The 22,459-nt window shown below is 37.6% G+C and overlaps 1 protein-coding gene across 3 annotated transcripts in view; it reads right to left on the reverse strand.

Annotated features, from left to right (window-relative positions):
- Ctnna3 (catenin alpha 3) overlaps nucleotides 1-22,459 on the reverse strand; it is a 1,520,222-nt gene that overhangs the window by 122,400 nt on the left and 1,375,363 nt on the right. For all 3 annotated transcript variants that reach the window (NM_001426985.1, XM_087597777.1, XM_087597778.1), the window contains 1 exon segment: nucleotides 12,391-12,572. In NM_001426985.1, coding sequence (NP_001413914.1) covers nucleotides 12,391-12,572 — 182 coding nt within the window.

A 22,459-nucleotide genomic window follows, 5' to 3' on the forward strand; every position in this document is an offset into this window, starting at 1 on the left:
GTGAAAAAAAAGTTGCATTCATTTTAAAACCATTACAGGATTATTCAATATTATGTGAAGCAAAACTTAGTTGTCTCTGGTTTCCATTTATGTCAGAGTGACTTTAAGATTCTAAAACTGATATTGCAGATCTTCCTTGATTGAGGAAATATGACTTTTACACCTATAGCCTGCGAAAATGGTTGTGGTGAGCTTTTGCAAAACTAGGAATGGGTCTGGTTTCCAATGGTGTTCTCAGGCAGTGTATTTGTGAATTCTCTTGTTGCACCCTAGCTCTGCTTCAAGGCATCCTCAAAGTTACTGATGTATCAGAATACCGTCAAGGTAGACTGAAAGGATTTCATTAAGACATTGCTTTTTGTAAGAGTTTTACACTCAGAAGGGGTAAAGTTATGCCTCACATTTGACATGCTCTGACCTTGCTCTTTCTCCTGCTTCCCCAAAGAATTTCCAATGTTTCCTGGTGCAGAACCTATCAGCCATCTTACTGTAAGCTTTCTAGTGCCTCCTGTTATGTAAACTCCTTACTACCCTAGGATTGTAGATAAAACTAACATGACACTCTACTCTTCTCAACCTAAGTACAGAAACGATCTCTTCACTGTTCCTGAAATGTATTAGGTGGAAAAAACAGTTGAAATGGTTGAAATAGTTAATACAAATGAGTTATAGATTCATAGTTGATTGTCTTACCTTTTACATTTTTAGATCTATTGCTATTAGATACATCATTACAGAAAACCACTACCAAACAATATACAGTGTTGTGGATTCCAGTCCCAATGACACAACTACACAAAACTCCCACACCTAAGGCTCAGAGAGCATTGCAAGAGAGGGGGTGGGAAGACAGTAAGAGTCAGAGGATCAAGGACTTGGCTGTGAGATTATGTCTCCTAATGACATCAGAAGTTCACCAACATGGCCATCCAAGAATGTGTTGAATAAGGTTGACACCAACAAACATGGCAAAGTACATGAGGACAGCCCACAAGGTCTCTACCCTATACAAGGTCCTCAGGGAACTAAGTAAATTAGGAGCAGGGAAAAACACACTAATTCAGTTCTGTTCAGTGTCAAATGGTCATCCTTAGCAACAAACCTTTCATGGACTCAGTAGCTTGTATTAGAGAATATACATGTATATAGAAATGCACATATGCATGCCGTAGCAATTGACTAAAAAAGAGGTCATAAATTTGAAGGAGGGTAGGCATATGTTGGAAGGTTTGGAGAAAAGAAAGGGAATAGGGAATGTTGTAATTAAATACGATATCAAAAATTAGACTTAATTGGGGTCAATAAAAGGTCATCATGCCATTTTGACATATCTAGCTTTCTCCCATTGTTGCACATACCCATATCATCCAATAAAAGGAAGCCATTTTGCATTGCTTCCTATGTCCTCCAACTCATTAGTGACTTTCAAAAATTGTTGCAGTTTTCTTACCATATTAAAATAAGCCAATAAATAGATTGACTTATCTACAGTTTCAGACCACTGTAAAAAGTTTTCAGATATCCATCAAGGATTTATATTAGTTTACTGTCATCGAGCAGTCCGAGACCTACTCATACTGTGTAACGTATGAACATAGGTGAAGAAGAGTCTTCAGAAGAAAATGATATTTTAGTGTAGGCTATTGTCATTAATGTCATTCAGTTAACACCCAAATCGCAGTGCATCCATTAGTATGTTCTCCTAAGTGTGCCATCATATGGTACAGATAGTCACTCCACCATTGCCTACTTGGATACCTGCTTTCCACCCAGTCAATACAAACCTTTTGGCTTTCGAGTTGTACAGATAGACAGATGAACACAGAGACATTTCTAGAATTTGTATGAGAGGAAAAGTTGTATTGTTCTGATGAATTTTTACTGAATATAGATATAATTTTCTGAAATGATCTTTTTAGCTTTAGCCATAAATAATAAAAATGTGAAAAAAATGTTTCAAACAGAGAAAGAGAGATCCTCCCTCTAATCTTCCCTTGTTTTGAGAAAAAGATTGCTATAGGCTCCTATATTACAGGGAAGATAATTTTGCCTTTTCTACTTAATATATGAGTTTAATGTTTCAAATGGTTAGTCTGTATCTGTATTAGAAATTCTGGTATATGAAAGTAACTAATAGTGAGATTATATTTTAAATTTTTCTACCATATTCTCTTTCCTATGTATTCCTTTTATATTTTAATTTCTACCTTCTCAATTTTATCAGTTGGTAATGGTAATGTAGTGTTTGTAATACTGTTATCACAGGGACTCCAAGGAAATTAAGAAGAAACGTATTATGTAATTCTATGTAGCAAAACACAACATAGGTATTTTAAAATTGATCCTGAACCCAGGGATCTTAACGGATTGTAACTCTCACCTCTCTCCTTGCAATGCTCCCTGTTTAGTCTAGTCTGTCACATAAACTGATTTCTTTGTTTGCAATGTTGTTTTCCAGGGGATACCTCCAAATAACAGAAGGTTTTTCTAACTTCTTTATTCATCCTTGTCCCCTCTGTTTTAATTAGTTTTTCATGGCTAGTATTTCCAACAATGCAATTTAGGATCTTCTAGCTCAATAGACCAGAAACTCGAGGTGAACAGCTTTACTTGACTAAGACCACAGGCTGAAGCACCCTACCTACATAGTCCTTCAAGCTGGACCATGGAAAATGTAATGGTTAACTTGCTCACCAGTTGGTATAGAAGATTCCAGAACCTTAATAGAAGGCACAGTTAATAGAAGGTCTCTCTGTGTGAGCTTTGATTCTTGCTCAAATATCTGATTTGGTCTGGTTAGATGTGAGCAGCAGTGAAAAGCCTCTCTCTCCAGGACCAAACGGCTATAACATGGTGCCTTACCACCATGGTGTTCCATTGAAACCATTAGCCCAAATGGATCAACTCTCTTAACAATTCAGGGTCATGTATGGTCACAGTGACAAAACATGACTATGCTTCACTATGCTTCTTAGTACCACAGCGGGGTTGAAACTACAACGTTGAATTTTAAAATTAAACTGTGGTTTAATAAATCAGTGAAGGGGTTGGGTAGCTCAAGGCCCTGGGTTTGGTCCCCAGCTCCGAAAAAAAAAAGAAGAGAAAAAAAAAATCAGTGAAACACGGGAGCCTCAAAACATTAAACACTTGCTAACCTCACTATTTCTGGAGAGATTGTTGGTGGTATTTTTAAATCCTTTGTTACTTTTCTGGTTGTGTTTCTTCTATAATTTCTTTGCTTAAAAATAGTCTTACATGACGAGTAAATATATGTCAATATATCTTGAATTTATATAAATCTATGATGAATCTATCCCTTAAATTCTAACCGTAAGTCAAAGATAAGAAGTATTTCATACAACTTATACTCAGGGTGGATAACTAAACAGGGAATATGGAGAAATCATGGACTAGATAATTCAAAAGTTAGTCAAATGTAGAAAGAACAGACTGGAAATATTGGAATATAAAGAGGATAGTAGACTCAAGTCGTTTACACATTAGATGAACATGAAATTTTTCTCTGATGCTCGTGATGCTCCGTTCCCTCACGGAAGCCAATGTAGAGGAAATAGACTATAAATTCATGTAGGAGTATTCTCTCACTTCTCATCATCATCACCATAACCACCACCATCATCTCCGTCTACCCCCGTCCTCCTCCTCCCTGGGAATGCCTCTTCCCACTGTACATGGTTTGTCTTTCCAACTTATTGATGGCTCTTCATTTCTCAATATCATCCTACTCCTTCTTATCCATATATTTCTTGAAAGCTAAAACATAGTCATTCAAGCATTAGATATATCAAAAAATTCTGCCTCGGCCAACTCCTTCTATAAGTCACTACTTTGAGTCTTTTGAAAGCATCCATCATTCTGTGGTAAATGTCTTTTAGGAATTTGCCTTCTCCATCTTGGCACTTAGTGATATTACTCAGTGACTGGAATGAGCACCCTTTTCAGGTAAAATTCCTCACTGGTTATGCCCTGACATTTTCTTAACTCTGACCCAGCATCTCTCTTTGAATGGTGTAATTTCTTTGTGATCACTGAAATGTTCTTTCATTATGGGATTCTGTCCGTCTCTATCTTCACTTTCACTTGCTAATAGGCATGGAGCTCATGCCTCTGGCCTCACTTCTTTGGTGGTTGGTACAGAAATTTAAGGTTATCCTCGTTTACACAGTAAGGTCAAGGACAGCTGTGTGTACATATTGAGTTTGGGGCTAGCTTTAGTCCATAGAACTTTTTCTCAAAACAAGTAATCAAAAAGCATAACCTTCTGGTACTTGGCGTGTTTTTCTCTGTTTTCTCCCATAGTTGGAGGTCACATGAATGAATAAAGCCACTCTGAACATTTACTTTGATACTTGATGAGAATTGAGGCTTTTCACTTCCAAATATCTGCTCTACACACACACACACACACACACACACACACACACACACACACACACACATACACACACACACAATGTGTGTACAAATGTGTATACATGTATTTAGACATATATGCATATTTATATATGTATATATCATACATGTGTATATGTATACATGCATACATTTCACATATATTTCTATCTTTCCTTATTCATATATTTACATGGGACAGAGAGAGAGACAGAGACAGAGAGACAGAGACAGACAGAGACAGAGAGAGAATCTCACTATATGAACCTAGCTGTATTCACTATGTAAACCAGGCTGGCCTTGACATCATCTGTCTATCTCTATATCCTGAGTTCTGGGATTAAAGACATGCTCCACTATTCTAGCCTCTGCCTGATACTTTGCTGCAGCTCAGCCAAGGTTTCTTTCCCTTCCATGCCATTGTCTATATAATTACATAGCCACATTAGACTAGAGGAAAATATAGTTTATCTTTCTGATGTAAGAGTATGTTCTTATGTGTTTTCCTGTATAGATTAATTATATCAGTATACCAGGCCTTCCAGAATCAACCTGTAGACCTATAGACAATTCTGAGGAAGAATGTTTCAGATATACAATATAAGTATAAGTTGCATAATTAAATGCAAAGATACAGAAACAGGAATAAAAGAGAGATAGAAGATGTTACATTCTACATGGTGGGGGGGCTCAGTTATGACCAAGACATATATAGGAGATGAACTACTTTAAAAAAAAATCCATGCAGTCCAGGGCTTCAGATAGAATCAATAAAGAAAACAGTTATATTAATGTACCACGACTTAGAAAGGTAGGGCAAGCAGAATGGGAATGGGAAAGACACAGAAGCAACCTAAGTTAGAATCTGCAGATATAGCCCAAGACCAAAGCATGTTATGTGAGACATATTAGAGTTTACAAGCATGAGAATAGACATGGTGTGTTGATGTGCCTTTGAAGCAAGAGCTTTTTTTCCCCTAAATTATTCAAATTGTTTCATTGTATTGTCTTGTATACATGCATACTATATGCTATTCTGTGTATGAGATATTGTGGTAGAATTTCCCATAATAAATAATCATTACAAGGGACCAATCATTGGGCCAGTAGGCTGGACTTAGGGGTTGGGAAGAGAAAAAGGGAGGCTGGAGAAAGAAATGGCCTTTTGGGATGGGAGCAAGAGAGGCAGGCAGAATGTAAGTAGCCAATCGCTGTTGGTTTAAGTGGCAGATCCACTAGGATCCACCACACAAAGAATAGTTTGCAAACTTAGAATGCTAGGTTCAGCGCCCAGCAATTGTTTTACCCGTTGATTCTAAACTAAGATTGTATGAGGTTTTCCTTCATGCGGTGACTCAATTGGGTTCCTTATGGTGGCAGAGCATGATGTGCAAGGGTGCACCCCAGCCAGCCACAGGAATTTAGAAGTGTGGGGCATGCATGGCAACGGCCACCCATGGGAAATTAGCCGTCGGGAATAGAGAGCGATTTCAGAGCTCCAAAGAGGCAGAGCCAGCCTGGGTAAGACAGGCCCTGGCTAAAAGGAAAGAATGCAGTCTTGTCCTGTCTACTGGGCTGGAGACAGACCAAGGTCACTGGCCAGTACCTAGCCAGCAATAGCGTGGAATTTTTTTTAAATATTTCATATTCCAAGATATTTTATAAAAACTGCATTTAAGTAAGGACCATTCCAACTTAAGTACCCCTAAGCATGGGTAAAACGTTTGATATGCAAATTGAGATCGATATGCAAATTGAGATTTAGTTTTCTATACAGAAAATCTAGACTTATTCCTAAACACTGCTCTTTCTGCACTCTTCAAACCTTGAATTGTATGTGTGCTGTGGTCATCTCTGCTATTATGTCAGTTCAACCTGTTTCCTTCTCACATATACTCATTAACATCATCTCAGCCATTTTATCAAATGCCTACAATTTAAAACATATAAGTTATGCTAAGAATCTTACTGGTCTTTATAAAATGTGCCTTTTAAATTTTTTTGACTCTTCTCCTCTTGGAATAGTTTATAAGCAATCATTAAACTATTATTTTTTAATTTGTTGACCACTTTCCCCCAAATTTTTATCAACTCATTGTATCCCTCACCCCATTACCGCTCTTGCCTCTTTATTTCAACTTTCTTTTTTTCTTTTCTTTTCTTTTCCTCCATCTTTATTGACTTGGGTATTTCTCATTTACTTTTCGATTGTTATTCCCTTTCCAACTTTCTAATATATATTTATTAAATATGCATCCACATAGACTGCCATCAATGGGAAGATGCAGCCACATGGGATTCTACATTTTGAACCTTTTAAAATTGTTGTACATCAGTTTAATTATCAGTTTTGGATGTGTTTCATAGAGAGGGGGGATCCCATGAATTGTTTGGATTCTTACCTGCAATTCCATCTCGAATTCTCCTGGCAACAGGGGAGTAGAGATCTTCCTCTTCCTGGCTGAGGTGTTGAAGCCAGGGGTATTCTCTTCCCTGGATACAACGAACTTCTTGTTTTCTAGCGACTGACATTTTAGGTGGCAGGGAGGATAAGTTTGGTATTTGTTATAATTGTGCACCATTTCTTTGGGATTAGTAGTATTTTCCCAGTATGAGAGCATCTCTGGTCATCTGTCCCATATTTCCTGCACCCTCAAAAGTCAAAATTGACTAGAGTTCTTAATCTTAAACCCCTTGATTTTATGTTTCTAATCATCAATGCAACAAATTACCATGACGCAGCGCTGTGTTCAGCATTGCAGCAACTGTTCTGCTTGGGCCCTGTCACCTTCTGCTGTCATTTCCTTGATACACTCTCCATGGAGTATTTTCAGCTTCTCCACCCCTACTCTCTAGACACAGGCTAAGGGTCAAGAGACAACTTTACTGAAAACTAACAAATGTATTTGTGACAAACTGAATGAGAATGGTCCCCATGGGCTCATAGATTTGAATGTCTGGTCAACAGGAAGTGACACTGTTTGAAAGAATTAGGAGGTGTAGCCTTGTTGGAGGAAGTGTGCCCCTGGGGATAGGATTTGAAATTTCAAGAGCCCATACCCAGCCCAGAGTCCCTTGCTTCCTACTGCCTGCAGATCCACAGCAGAACTCTCAGTTCTTTTACTCAACTCCTTCACCAGCACCATGTCTACCTGCTGTCTACTGCTAAACTTCTGAAACTGTAAGCAAGCCTCAATTACATGGTCATAGTATCTCTTCGTGGCAATACAACACCATTCAAGACCAGATTCCACTAGGCAATTTTAAATGTTCACTTGTTTGTGAATCTTACAAAGGTGAAATTCTAGGTGTCATAAAAAGTTAATTTGTATGATGGGGAGATAATTCCCTCTTAACTTTGAGAAAGTTTGTGTAAAATAATTAAAATGTAGTTGCCTCAGGTTCAGGCCAAGACAAGGGACTGAAGTACCTGGATGGCCTCAAATAACTTCCCCACCCTCGCTGCACCCTTTCTAGGGTTGGGACCACAGCTCCATTTTCTAGCTTCTCTTGGGCTACAGATGAGGTGGGAAGGTTAACTAAGCATATTCGACTTTTATCTTTTGAAAAATCTCAGGCTTCCTTACAACCAAAAGTAGGCATCCCATTGGCCTCCAGCTCCTCCCAGGATCTGTCAGTCCCTACCTGGCATACCCTGTGCCCAACCTTGAACTTTCCAGCCCAGGGATTGGGCTGCACTTCCCCAGAGTCTCAGTCTTTCTGTCTCTGTCTCTCTGTCTCTGTCTCTGTCTCTGTCTCTCTCTATCTATCTATCTCTATCTCTACCTATCTTTATCTCTCTGAATTCTTTTTCTCTTTCTTTTCTCCTCTTCCTCCCTTTTTTCTCAGCATGGTGACTCCCCTGGCCTCAATCCTTGGGGCCAGTGAACTCGCCCCATGAGTAGCTCTCCAATAAGCCTGCCTTTAACATAATCTAATCTGGTTTGATTGGCTCATTTTACCAGTGGAGAAATAACCTATCAAACTGCTTGCTTGCCTAGAGGACAATCCAAATTAATTAAGAAACTTCTTCAAAAATGATTACATATTTATCATGCAACATCAACGAATTTTAGAAAGCTTCAATTATGATGAAATTGTTCATGATGAGACTGTAAAATATATTAATGTTTAACATTACAGCTGAGGCATGATTCCTATAGAGAACCATATACCTGTCTATATTGTATACATATGAATATTTACTGACTGGGTGACTGGGGAAAATGGGAGGAACAGGGAGAAAGACATAAGGCGAGAGACAGAAAGAGAGACAGTGAGATACTGAGATGAAAAAGATTGTTAGAATTTCTGCCTGCAGACACCGGAGCATAGACCAAAACTCAATTGTCCAGTGCATGAAAAGAAATGAGAGGGTATTATCAAGCGACAGGCTTTGACTAGGGGGGAAAAACTGTCAAGAGTTTTAAATGGAAAAAATAGAAACTGATAACCAAATGGCATTCATAATGAAATGCTATGTATAATATAAGTTTAATTGTTATACTCTCCAGTGAAATTCCAGTGGCACCTCCGCTCTCTTTTAGCTTTGAAAAGTGGGTTTTCTTTCAGTAGAATACAAGATAGAACCCAATTCCATTTTGGAGGATAATTGTACTAACCGAAACAAAGCATGACAGGACCAGCATAGCCACAAGGTATTGTTTCATAAAATGTAGGTCAGAGTACTTTTCTGTATCATTGAATAGTTTATATCCCATTGCAATCCTTTTAAAAAATTTGACTTGATTTCTATTGTATTCTTCCTCATCCAGCAACTCATCCAACTTTTACATGTCTGGCGATGTGAAGAGGACTTTTGTTGCAGTATATTTTAAAAAAGATTTCTTCTATCCACCCACACTAGTGCTTGCACCATAGGGCCACATGGGTTCTGTGGGTATCTGTGGGTTCATCTCAGTCAACAAAGCCTCTCACCACTAAGCTCCATCCTATATCACACAGCTGATGGCTACTCTCTGAGCCTGGCAACAATTTCTTTACCTGTCTAGTTCCCAAGGCAGGTTGCCACCATGCTACACATACACATCCCAATTTCATGGCAGGTCCAGTGTGTCCCACCATCACACACTCTCTTGACATACACTCTCTTGAACTCAATTAAATTGCCACATGAAAGAATATGACACGCAATAACCTCCAATCCAATTGATAAGATATAATTGCCCATCTAAACAGCACAAAATCCTGTATACATCTATCCCTTAAGAATAGTCATAACAACCTGTAAATTTATAGAGAGAAATCTTAACATCCACCTCCATGTTCTCTCAGCTGTTCCTCCTCCTCTTGCTCTGGTCTCTTCCTCTCTAAAACTTTTCTCCCACCCATCCTTCCTTCTCATCCAATGACAGGCTTCATTCTATCCTGTATCTGCCTTCACCTGCAAAATGACATCAACCTATACACTATGTAGTTACTGACATTCAGAGTATGTTTACTGCCCTGTGCTGGGAGAAAGGAGTCACTGTCTTCAGCTGGGTACCCACTGCTGAAGTCTCCAGGCTCCAAAAGATCACTCTAATACCACAGAGAAATGGCTAATCTCAGTTTAAAAAGCACAATGAGCAGACTGGACTGTGAGGGAGAGACTTACAGGAAGAAGGGAAACAGACAGGTGAGGAGGTTTGAGTGGTAGCATGGACTGTACATTATGTCTGTGTCTAAAATTGTCCAAGAGCAAATTAAATATTAAATAAAAACAAACCAATAATTTTGGTTTAATTAACTTTTAAAGAGTCCTGTTTCAGATTAGTTTTAGCAAATACTTTACCTGAAGTGAACTGGAGTTGCAGTCACAGGACACATTGTTGACAAAGCACACCAAGGTTGCTAACACATACAACATTTCAAAGTAAGGCATCTGCTAAGGCTTGCTTTTCCTACCATATTTTCTATGTAGACATTTTTTTTAATATTTTGAACAATTGTACACTTAACTTACTTTTCCACTAAACATCTTGAAATGTTTACTAGTCAGGTCCTCACAAAACAGTGACTTAACTGCCCATCTTACTGAGCATCTCTCTCCGGGTTTAGATAAAAAGTATCACACCAAGGCTAGTCCTTCTTACAAATGTTTAGCACGTTATCTTTTCATTTTAATTTTGTTTAGAACCTTCATTGAAACAGCATTTTTAGGTCATTCTATTTACTACTTCCTGTGTTTAGGATTTGAAAACTCTCAGTCTTAACCCTGAAGGGCAATGTGCATTACTGATTCGTGATGATTTCAAATTGTATTTATTCACTGTACCATCATAACATTGTTTTGTGTGTAGTGCATTGTGATACAATAGCTTCATACACGTAACATGTCTGGCACAGGGTAGTCTGTTTTGTGACTTCAGTAGTTGCCTGAAGATTGAGTTTTGTTTCAGGTCTGTGTTCTTCAGCAACTGGTAAGAGAGGCGTTCCACATCTTGCTGCTCTTTGGTTAATTATAGAAAGACATTTGCAACCTGTTTTTCCATATTCCGTTTCCGCTAATGACCTCATTCCCCTAAATGGTGGGTGTAGAGAGCTAGGCAACCTCAAGACTTGTTCTCTTAAAGATTTTGATTTCATAGAAGACTTGCCCACATAGTGCAAGCCCTTCCCAGGAGAAGTGTTCTGATATTACAGTCTGGGTCTCCTCCTCCTCAGGATTCAGTTTCCATACACATATGACTTATGAGTTATGGTCCACCTTTCAATTCATACCCAATAGTAAGGCAAGTTTTTTGCCTAAGAAGACCCAAACCCCAGACATAGAGCGACACTGTCAAGAGTCTACTCACTGGAATATTCTAGTAAGTAGGTTTCAGCTCATGAAGGACTAACGGATTTTTCCATAAAAGCATACTTAGAACAACACAGGCACAAGAACCTTTGTCAGAGTGTTCTCAGAATACATCAGTGTCACAGAGAGGGTTTCCTCATTGAGGACACATGCTCAATGCTAAGGTATCTTGGCCGAGTGAAGTAGGGTTATTGACCTTGGGCTCAGTAAATTGTTCCTGTTTGCATTTGGCCATCACCTCCACAATTGCCTTATCTCCTTGTTTTGTTGGCTTCTGCCTCTTCTCCTCTGAACCCTTTTCTTTTTCCTCTGTGGGTAGCCTTTTAAAGTCAAGTCCTTGCAAACTTCTTAGCATCATACTGGAGTGTTTATCATCCAGTTTTATGCACCATCACCACAATGAACCGGGGCTAATTAATAATGGTAAAGGAACAATCAATTAGAACCAAAAAATGGAGGAAGCAAGGTGAAATTTGTTTCCAGAGATATAAAAGATCAGGGACCAGTGTCAGTGTTTTACCTGCTGAGGAATTCTCATTTTCATGTGGTCATCCAACAACCACTGGACATGAGCCACAGTGATGCAGACAGAAATAAGGGATGGGGGCTTTGAAGTCCCTTCAGTTGTCAGGATACATGTACAGAATCTCACAGCCATGCTGACTCTCTAACAGAGAGCAGAGGCAGTCAGACCGTGCTACCACAAACTCTCAAAAATACTTTAAGTCATTTTAATTATAGATAATGCATACTTCCTTCATTGCCTTCATTGTTCATTGGGTTTCAAAGACACTGATTTGCAATCCCAGGAATCCCACGGGCCACAAATCCTGATGAGGAAGCAGTAGGTATCAATCTCTCAAGAGCTTCAGAGTGAAGGAGCCTTAGTTACCCATTTCAGTGGAGAGTACACGAGGTGTTAGATTGATAATCGCAGCGTATGAAGGTGTGAGAGCAGAGAGAGACTGTATAAGAAATTGTGCTATTTTTACGATAATTCTGGAATTGTAGAGTCATAACTTCCTAATTCTATATTTGCATTTCCCCTTGCCACTCAGAAAAACTTGGACATTTCAGAGGTGTGACAAACATGTGACCAACGGCGCATTTCAGAGATGTGACAATAACATGACTGCCGCCCATCACTTATCACACCATCATTCCTACGCAGTTACCTGGTGAAGTCAGTCATCTCCATCATGATCATGCACATCTTCTTGGCAAGCACGATGATATCATTGCTTGTGTCGTCCCATATCTCAATCTCAGCGTCCAGCTTGCTCTTCACCTTCTTGAAGTCAGCTACTTGCTCTGCAATCTTTTCCTTTTCTGCCTCAGGCAGTTGAGTCATCTTGGCCTAGAATGTGATAATTCAATTTTAAAGCCATTCCCCTACAGAGCAGCATTTTAGGAAGAAGTTGTTACTATGGGACACTTGTACAAAGATTTCACTTAAAAATCAAGATACCTGGAGCTTAAGTCATCTAACTGTAATTTTCCTATTTGATTCATATGGGAAAAGCTACACAATTTTAAGTATTTGTTCAGACAGTTTAGGGTTACATTTAAGATTAGGAGGTAGACTATGGTATCTGGTGTTTGAATTTTCCTCTATAAAATGACGTGCTACTTTCCAAATTTTTAATATTCCAAATTTTAAGTTAATTAAAATTGAATCTGAGGCATCATATTTGTTAAGTATATGAGGCATATACTTCATACACTTTTAATTATATTAATAAAACACTTCAAAAGATGTGGTTAAAATTCACTTGAAATGGTACTATCTATTTATACACTTATGTATTCATATATACATATAAATTGTTCCTTAAATAAACACTGTATACAGATTTATAAACAATTACAGCATATAATTATAAAACGCAGAGGTGGTATTATAATTTGTACATGAAAATATTCAGATTCATATTAGCATATACACTATCCCCATGGAAGAATAAGAGTGAAGGGAAGGATTTATGAAGGGCGACCTCCCTCATCAGCATACCGGGTCTAGAGGTCTCAGACAGCAAACATTATCTGCTTGGGCATGATAGCACTGTGAATATGTTACATTCTTAACAGCATGCAATGCACCTTCCCATTGCATGTGAAATGAGGCTTTGGTAAGAAACCATGTAAACTCTGACACCACCGAATTCGCAACCTCAGTGCCTGGAAACTGTCAGCTTTGTGAATTAGAAAAAAAATCTAAGAGTAAAAATGATTTGATACTATAAAGACCATAAAATTTTATGAAGCTCTTTGCAGTTATATTGTGAAACAAGTTAGGTCTGGGTCTGCTCCCAGCAATAAACACACACACACACACACACACACACACACACACACACACACGCACGCACACGCACACACACACACACTCTCTCTCTCTCTCTCTATCTCTCTCTCTGTCATACACACACACACACTCTCTCTCTCACTCTCTCTCCTTCTCTCTCTCTCTCTGTCACACACACACACATACACACACACATAGTAGTTTTCATACACAAAATTAAATACAAACACATAGACACCCAGATAGACATACAAACACAATCATATATAACTACACATACAAGTAAGCATACATAGAAACATACATGTGCACACAAAGAGAGATACACATGCATACATAGATATATACATATCATATATATGCATATACATATTAACACATACTAGAATTTCAGGTATTTTCTAGTAGTATGTGGAAAGACAGTGTCTTGAAAAAGGCAAAACATGCATGTTGAATATTCTCATTAGATCATTTATATGGAACATATGATATCTATAATTATTTCTGGCTTCTAGTCAATGGACATCTCTAGATAGGAAAGAAATATCAGAAACTTTTGTGAGTTTCTGAATATTAGTAGAAACATTAGTCCCTGGATCAATATTATATAATAACAAAACCTTAGCTATATTAAAGAGAGAAATTAGGCTGTGTGTGATTATGTATACTTTTAATCCCAGCATTCAAGAGGCAGGGGTAGGCAGATCTCTGTTGGTTTGAGGCCAGCCTGGAGTACATAACAAGTTCTAGGCCATGCAGGGCTACATCTCAAGGGACCACATCTCTAAAGAAAAACTGAAATCATGTTAAGTAAAAAAATATAAACAAAAATATAAATCAAAGAATGAATATATACAGTATGTCGTTTATTAGCCATGGTGTTGAGGAAGCACTCAGATTTGGAATACCTCGACTGTTTTCTAGTATAGCAAAGGCCACCAAAGGCTTTCTGATGTGAAGTCTCTCTTTGATTCCTTACCATAAACTTGACATGTAGTAAATGCTCAAAACTGACATACATTTCTTACTCAAAGAAAACTCATCAACATATACTAATATTTCTAGCACATTATTGTTTCTCATTTCATTTTCTTTGAAGACTAAGGTTAAGCTTCCTGAGGGTAGAATTTAAATTTTTTATTTTATTTTTAATTGTGTGTGTGTGTGGGAGAGACAGACAGACAGACAGACAGACAGACAAACAGAGACAGAGAGGCAGAGAGAGAGAGAGAGAGAGAGAGAGAGAGAGAGAGAGAGAGAGAGAGAGAGGGGCTGAAGCACAAGAGGTAAAAGTCCCAATGGAGTTGAAGTAAAAGACAGAAACCAAACTCGGGTTCTCCTCAGGAACGAAGCTTGCTCTTAATCACTGAGCCATCTCTCCAGCCCGAAGGCTATATTTTTAATTAGTGAGCTTTTCAGCTTCTCTTTCTTAGCAACTGAAAATGTTTTATTCTTCCTTCCTCTCTTCAGAAATGCATCCTAGGCAGAGTTGAAAAGCTGGGCAGCCTTTACGGCCCCTGGCATATGGCTGGGCACATAAATGAAGACACAGCTCACTACTTCTGGAATCAAAAGTAATATGCGAAGTATGTTAAGTAAATTGTAAGCTATCAACCCGTTAAACGAGCTTGGAAATAGAAATAGGTTCTCTGCATCTTGAAGATTTGGTCATTATTTTTCTCCACTCATAAAATGTTTATACATTCGTGTACTAATAACTGTACTTGAATGTTCAACAGAAGCAACTTTGTTCATCCTACATCTGAGAGGCAATGAATGCATCTTTCTGGCTGTGCTGGGTTTTAAAAATTATTATCATCATCACCTCTTTCATCATCATCATCATCATCATCATCATCATCATCATCATCATCATCACCACCACCACCACCATCATCATCATCCTCATCTCATCATCATCATCTGGCCACTTGGCACAAGCTAGAGTCACTTGGGAAAAGGGACTCTCTATTGAAAAAAAAAAGTCTCCATCACAATGACCTGTAGGCAAATCTGTGAGATATTTTCCTGATGATTGATGTGGAAGCATCTAGTGCCCTTTAAGCCAGGTAAACCCTGAGCAGGTGGTCCTGATTTGCATAAGAAAGCAGAATGCTCAGTCCTAAAGAACAAGCCAGTAATGCAGAACTCCTTCATGGTCTCTGCTTTTCAGTACCTGCCTCTAGGTTCTGGCCCTGCCTGAGTTTGTGCCCTAGCATTCCTCAGTGATAGGCTGTTACCAGCAAGTATAGGATAGAACAAACCCTTTCCTTCCCAGGTGGCTTTTAGCCATGTGATTTATCATATCAACAGTAACAATAAAACACCGAAAACCAGTATGATCTATAATGCTGAAGTCAATAGCAGAATATTATGGAAATTCATTCACTAAGGACTGATTAAAGTAAAATGTGGTCTAGCGTATTCCAAGTCCTATTTCTAGGAATGGCACTGGTCTTCTATACGAGCCCCAAGAAGTCCTTAATCCCCTTGCATAAATTTCCCCAGGATTGAAATGACAATAATGACCAGTTCCATTCTTCTCTTGAGGGAGCCCACTGGATCATTGGACAACACAGCAATGGAACCCACTGACACAGAGAGGAGAGTCAGAGGTGGCATTCAACATACTTTCAGCTCACATGGCAAGGTACCATCGAAGGGCTTTCAGCTCTGGCAAGGGGACCGTCAGAAGTTGAGCAAGAGTTTGTCAACCCCACAGTTCTAGGGGATTCTAGTCTTACTTTGTACAGGACAGCAACAGTAACGAAACATTAAATTACAGCCTGACACCTTCACTGAAGGGTTTAAGTGGATCTATGAATAATTTATTAAGTGCCATCAATCAATTTCAATCACTGAAAGAATTTAAAAGTAAAACCCAAGAGAATACTAGATGCTGAGGATTCCAGATAAAAATGGCTCTTTGAATTATTTTGTCCAATTATGGAAAGAAACAAGAATGAAGCTTAAGATAAATATAGTTAAGTAGAACTCTGACATATATAGCCAGGTATCTATATGTTTAGCTCAATATCTGTAAAATAGAGTGCTAATATAATAGCCCTCTGAGATTCCTGCCATATGATTATGTATTTATTGATTTAGAAACTTAAAACCAAAGACAATGAAAATCGCCGTCAGTGACTTGTGCCAAACCCTCTCTAGGTTCCATTTATTAATTTGAGATTCGATCTTCATAAAAGCCTCGTGAGTTAAGTACTAGGATTACCTCAATTTACACACGGGGAAATTAAGTATCTCTAGGAGACTAGACAGTTTGGCAAAGAGTCTTGTGTTAGGCAATGCTTGAACCAGGATTCAAACCACAATGTGTAACGAGGAATTCCTGCTCTGTCGCCATGCCAAAGAACATGAACAATGTTGTCCAAAATACACCAAAACACCCACACTGTCTTTGGAGATATTCTCTAGCACACTGGCATTTATCAGGATCAATTTTCCCTCTCCAAGTCTCTTCCATCTTCCTTCCAAGGCGGTGTTGCCTCCCTATCATTCTAGAAACATCTAGTCAAAGAATAAAGAAAAGCAAATGTAGTCAAACCAAACTCCAGTTTTGACCGGTATTCCTTAGAATAAATCTTCCGCACTAGCTAGAAAACTCGTGAAAAGCAACTTTTGATTATCTCTATTCTTCTGTTCTGCTCAGGACAAATCCTGTCCATGCCTACCTGTCACATTTCATTGTATGTCCATCTTAGTCCATATACTTCCATATCTCTTCTATTTTCTGGTATTAATTTCCTCTTTCATCTGAACCTTTAATTCAATTGTACATTTGTTATGCAAACAAGCATACCAACAACAAAAAAACCCAACTCATCTGCCAAGTCTGGTCTGATAGCTGCCATGGTAGACATGGCATGACATCATCCTTGCCCCTATCACATAGCCAGCAGGCCAGGGGCCTCTATGAGTGTTGATGGTTGCTGTGGGCATAAGGGTTGTCTGCATTATAATGTAAATGTTTTCATGTTCTTCCTTTGAGGAATGTTTTTCTGCCAAGGTTAACGACTCCAGGATAATCAGAGATAGCATGAGTCTGGGAGGTAAGAGTGTGCTAATGTGTCAGCAAAGTGGTAAATGCTGAGACCTTCGGAACAGCCCTCAAGACTGTGGGAAAGAACACTGAAAACCTGAGTTCAAAAATATATAATTTCTCAACTATATAATGGGATGCACATTATATATGGATGCAATATGAATTGTATAAGGAGTTTCACAGATCTAAAGGAACAAAGGCAGCTGCATTATGAGCCACCTTGTCAAAAATGTACCATGGAGGGAGATAAAAAAAGATTTAGGAAATTGTGATTCCCAGGGAAATATCCCATGCAGCTAAGTTTTTTTGTTTGTCCTTACAAAGGCAAGCAGATTCCTGAATTCAAGTTCAGCCTGGGAGTATGGGAGTTTAGGTTCAGGATCAGGCATGATAGGAATGATAACTTCAGAGTAGGGTTCCATCCTGCTGCTATCTTATTGTCTGTTCTTAGATTTCCTGTCTCTAAGACTCGAACTTGAGCCTACAATTTGACTTCAGGTCTTCTTTTCCCTGCTCCCAGTCACCTTTTTCTAAGAACCCATCTCCAAGCTGGGTTTGGTACTTGGCATCCATCCATGTCTCTGTACAAAATAAATAACTAAAGCTCTTCACGGTTTATTTAGTAATATTATGAAACAGAAAAATATTTAGACCATGAAAGTATCATTGGAGCTATTTTTAATTATTTATTTTATGTTTTGCTGTTTTAATAAAATTACAACTTTCCCCCTTCTCTTTCTTCCTTCAAATCTCTGCATATATCCTTCTGTGCTCTTTTTCAAATTCATGCCCTCATTTTTACTAATTGCTGTAACACATATATATGTAAGATATATTATCTATTTATATAAACTATATAAAAGAACTATAAATCATATATAAGTTATATATATCATATAACTACATATAATAAAATTATATATGATTATATGAGATTATATAATATAATTATATATGATTACATAATTATAACTATGTACTATAATTAATATATAAAATGCTAATCAATAATTAATTGTTAAAATATATTAATTAAGGATATAGAGAAATAGAGATAGAGATGGAGATGGAGACAGAGCTGTATCCTGCTCAGTATATATAATGTTATTCTTATTGTGTTTCAGCAGTGTTCATGTGATATGAGATAACCAGTTGGTATGTTCTTCCCTGGGGTGACTATTTCTCTGGAAATATTTTTCTCAATTGAAAAAAATCTATGAACTATGTACCTATCAGCAGAATCAAATCAAACATATCACTGATATAGTGTAAGCTTTTACAGATTTTTATGGAATGATCTCCTGGATTATAATGAGTATCTAGATTTCTGAACCCATAGATAATGGCTATGAATTTATAATCTATGAACTCTGCTATTTGCTGTTGTGTGCTTAGAATTCATGTTGGACCTGTAATGTAAGTGATGCACATGTGTATGTTCTGCTTGTTCATAGAAGAGATGCCACTGTGCAAATAGGGCACTGTGTAAATAGAATGCTAGTTCACTGTGTAAACTGTGTGGTTAGGCACTCAGTTAGCTCAATGGCATTCCACTGTGTTAATAGTCAGATACTTTACTGTGTAAACAGGATATGCTCCATGATATAAACTGGATGGTGCATCACTGTGTAAACAGGACAGTATTCCACTATGGAAACAGGACCATGCTCCACTGGGTAAAGAGCACTGTGTAGGCCAGATTGTGCCCCATTGTGTAAACAGACAACATTTATTTTGTGTTTTTCAATAAATCTTTTTGAAGATATTCCATTTGTCTTTTATTGGTAGTAAGTATCATTGGTTCCTTCTTTAGCTGCATAATTGCTTGTAATTCTTTTGCATCTATAGATATTGAACTGGGGTATCACAGGCGAATTAGTAACCTTTGTCTCATTTATTCTTTCTTATTTTCACACTGTTTACCCTCTAGTTAAGAAGTGCTAATTGTTGCATATATGAATCATGAGGTATATCCATTTATTATTTTGGTTATCCTTTTATCTTTATTAAGCTAATCATCTCTCTGGGCCTAATTCAAACAGTACATAGAACTTTCTTTAGTTTCTGGCCATGTAGAATTTAGACTACCTTACCAACGCTTGTTGTAGAAATTTATGGTGTTCTTTGTTTTATTATAATCACTTGGAAACACAAAAATATAACTTCCTAGAGCAAAATCTTTGAAAACAGAACCACCTTTAACAATGGCAAAAAAAAACTATTTTTTATTGTTTTAATTTTTATGTACTTCCTGAGAATGTAAGTTAAGAATAATTGATGGTACATAACATAAGTTTAGGGATAAATAATAGGAATTTCCACAACCTAGCTTATTCCTGGCAGAACAACCCCTAACCCTAGTGACTTGAGAGGCCAAGAAAGAAAGATCACAGGTCTAGCCAGCCTTAGGCTATAGAAGAAGTTCAAAGCCAGCCTAGCTAACTTAGTAAGACACAATTTTTAAATAAAAACAAATACAAATAAAATTTGGATGCTGGAGGAATCGCTCTGTGGTAGTTCAGTCCAAATATGTGAGACCCTAATATCAATTTCCGATAGTGAAAAACAACACTCTAATATCTAAAGAAGAATATGTCTATGATATTATGGTATAAATCATGTGCTTTCTTTGGTGCTTACACTATACTCTGATGTCAACCCTATAAACCCAGCAGGATTTCAAAATTGCTTCTCTGATGCTTTTTTTCCTGTCTACTTTGATAGTCTAGTCATCATTAAACTCATTATTTCTGTAAAAAAAATATTGATCTGCTGAATGATTTTATTTCCTCTTCAGGAAGATGAGGAGAGAGCTGGGAGATGACTTATCAGTTAGTGTGTTTGCTGTAATGGGAAAAGTGTAGGGAATTTCATATAGCTCTTCATCCAACTTTAAATGCTGATAAGCGTACATCATACAAGAAGGAACTTAGCCATTCTGACCTTCCGTATAGTGAACAAACTTAAACTCAGACATGAATTTTATTTGGATGAAAGGTATGTGTGCAAATAAAGACAACAGAAATAGACAATAGAAATATGAAGGTCTTTGGTTAGTGGGGCTTTCCATTATTATATACAAAAAAATTTAACTCGACTAAAATACTTAAAAATATCCTTTGGGGAAAGGGGGTTCACTGTTCATTTGTTCCACCTCAGAGAGCCAAGGCATGGACCAAAGTAGAACTGAGCAAGTGAGTCCTACAATCACACAGATTGCAGAAATACTAAGTTCGCATCCACTCTCCCCAAGGCAAACTCACATATTTCACGTATAGGACCACTAAGTGTGTCCTAGAGAAGGCAAACGTCCTTAAAATATTACTGAGGATAGGTGAATATGTGATGTCTAATTTCACATATGAACAATTATTTTTCTCTTTTCACTATTGTTTTTTGTTTTCCTTAACTATAAGCCTTTTTATGGACATTTACTTCTTAGGGTCATCATATGACTTAATAGTCTCCTATCAATGAAACTCAGAATCAGAATTCTATTAATAAAAGTATACCATATAAACATAATTGTATGAAGTATGGTAATATCCACATATTATAACCACAGAAATTATCTCCTTAAATATCAAGTATAAATTCCCCTCTACTTAATACAGTGGCTTCTCAAGTACTCAATACATGTTTTGTTTACATGAAAAAGTTACACATGAAGACAGTTTACACTTAGGTTTCAAGAAAATATAAAATCTACACAATTCATGGCCTACAGATGGGAAGACTGAACACAGACTGGATTGCAATCATGGGTTTCCATCCATGACCAAGTTGCCCCAAATAATGAGTCTGAGATTGCATTATAGATGAATACATTCTTAGGCCAAAAGATTGGGCCTGTTTCCTGACTAGCTTATGACTCAATTACTCGTTTGTTCTATTCTAGCAGTGCCCAATGACTGGTTACTTCTCAAGAGTTCATGTGACCATCATCTTAGGGTCTAGGGCAACACTTGACCATCTTTACGTTCTGAGAAGAGATCTCCCATGACTCTGACTCTATCCCAGAAATACTTACTGTGTATCAGAATTTCTACCTCCCTACTTCCTGCCTAGGCTCATAGGCCAATAGCCATTTATTGACTGGTAAAACTTCCACAAATTGCACAAAAGATTCCCTTTACACTGGACATTACAGTTTTTTAGGAGGTGATTTTTAAGTTTATTCAATATGAGGATTTCCATTATGTTTGGACTTAACTATAATACTAAGGTATGAATTGCTACAATGTTTCAAATTACTTTGAAGCGTTTCAGAAAAATGTTAAACTATCTTTATACACTAAAGAGTAAAGCTATTTTAAGTCCTCTTCTAAAATCAATTACATGATAGGAAGGATATGTACTGACAAATTAAATAAATATTATTAAAATGTATAGTATATTGCAATTCAGTACAACCTTGGTGAATTCAGTTGGCATTAGACAATGACTAAAGGCTTGATTAGCTCCACTGGGAAAACAGAATTACTGTATTTTTCTTCTTAACAAAGTGAGGTACAGACAGCCTCAGAACTGCAATGGCCTCTTCGGCTACAAGTAGCCTATAAAGTTGTCCTTGCGCTATCTATATGTTTCCTCACTTCATCTCTTACTTATTTCTTGAACCTCTTTCTTATCTCTTTTAGTATCAGGCAGGCACTACTGTCTGAGGTACTCTGTTACAGTTTTGGCAATTGCCAACTATTAGGCAATTCTTCATGTCGCCTTTCTTTTCTGCTCGATGTCAGCCTAAATTCACCACCAGAATACTGGGAGGCGGGTGTGCAATCTGTTTCCCACAAAGTGATTTTCATTACACGAAAACAATCATCAGATGCTGTTAACGGTGCCCTTTCTTTCACTTTTTCTGTTTTAACAGTTA

Source organism: Rattus norvegicus, chromosome 20 (genome assembly GCF_021556685.1).
Source record: "Rattus norvegicus strain SHRSP/BbbUtx chromosome 20, alternate assembly SHRSP_T2T, whole genome shotgun sequence".
In the NCBI taxonomy this organism is placed as follows: Eukaryota; Metazoa; Chordata; class Mammalia; order Rodentia; family Muridae; genus Rattus; species Rattus norvegicus.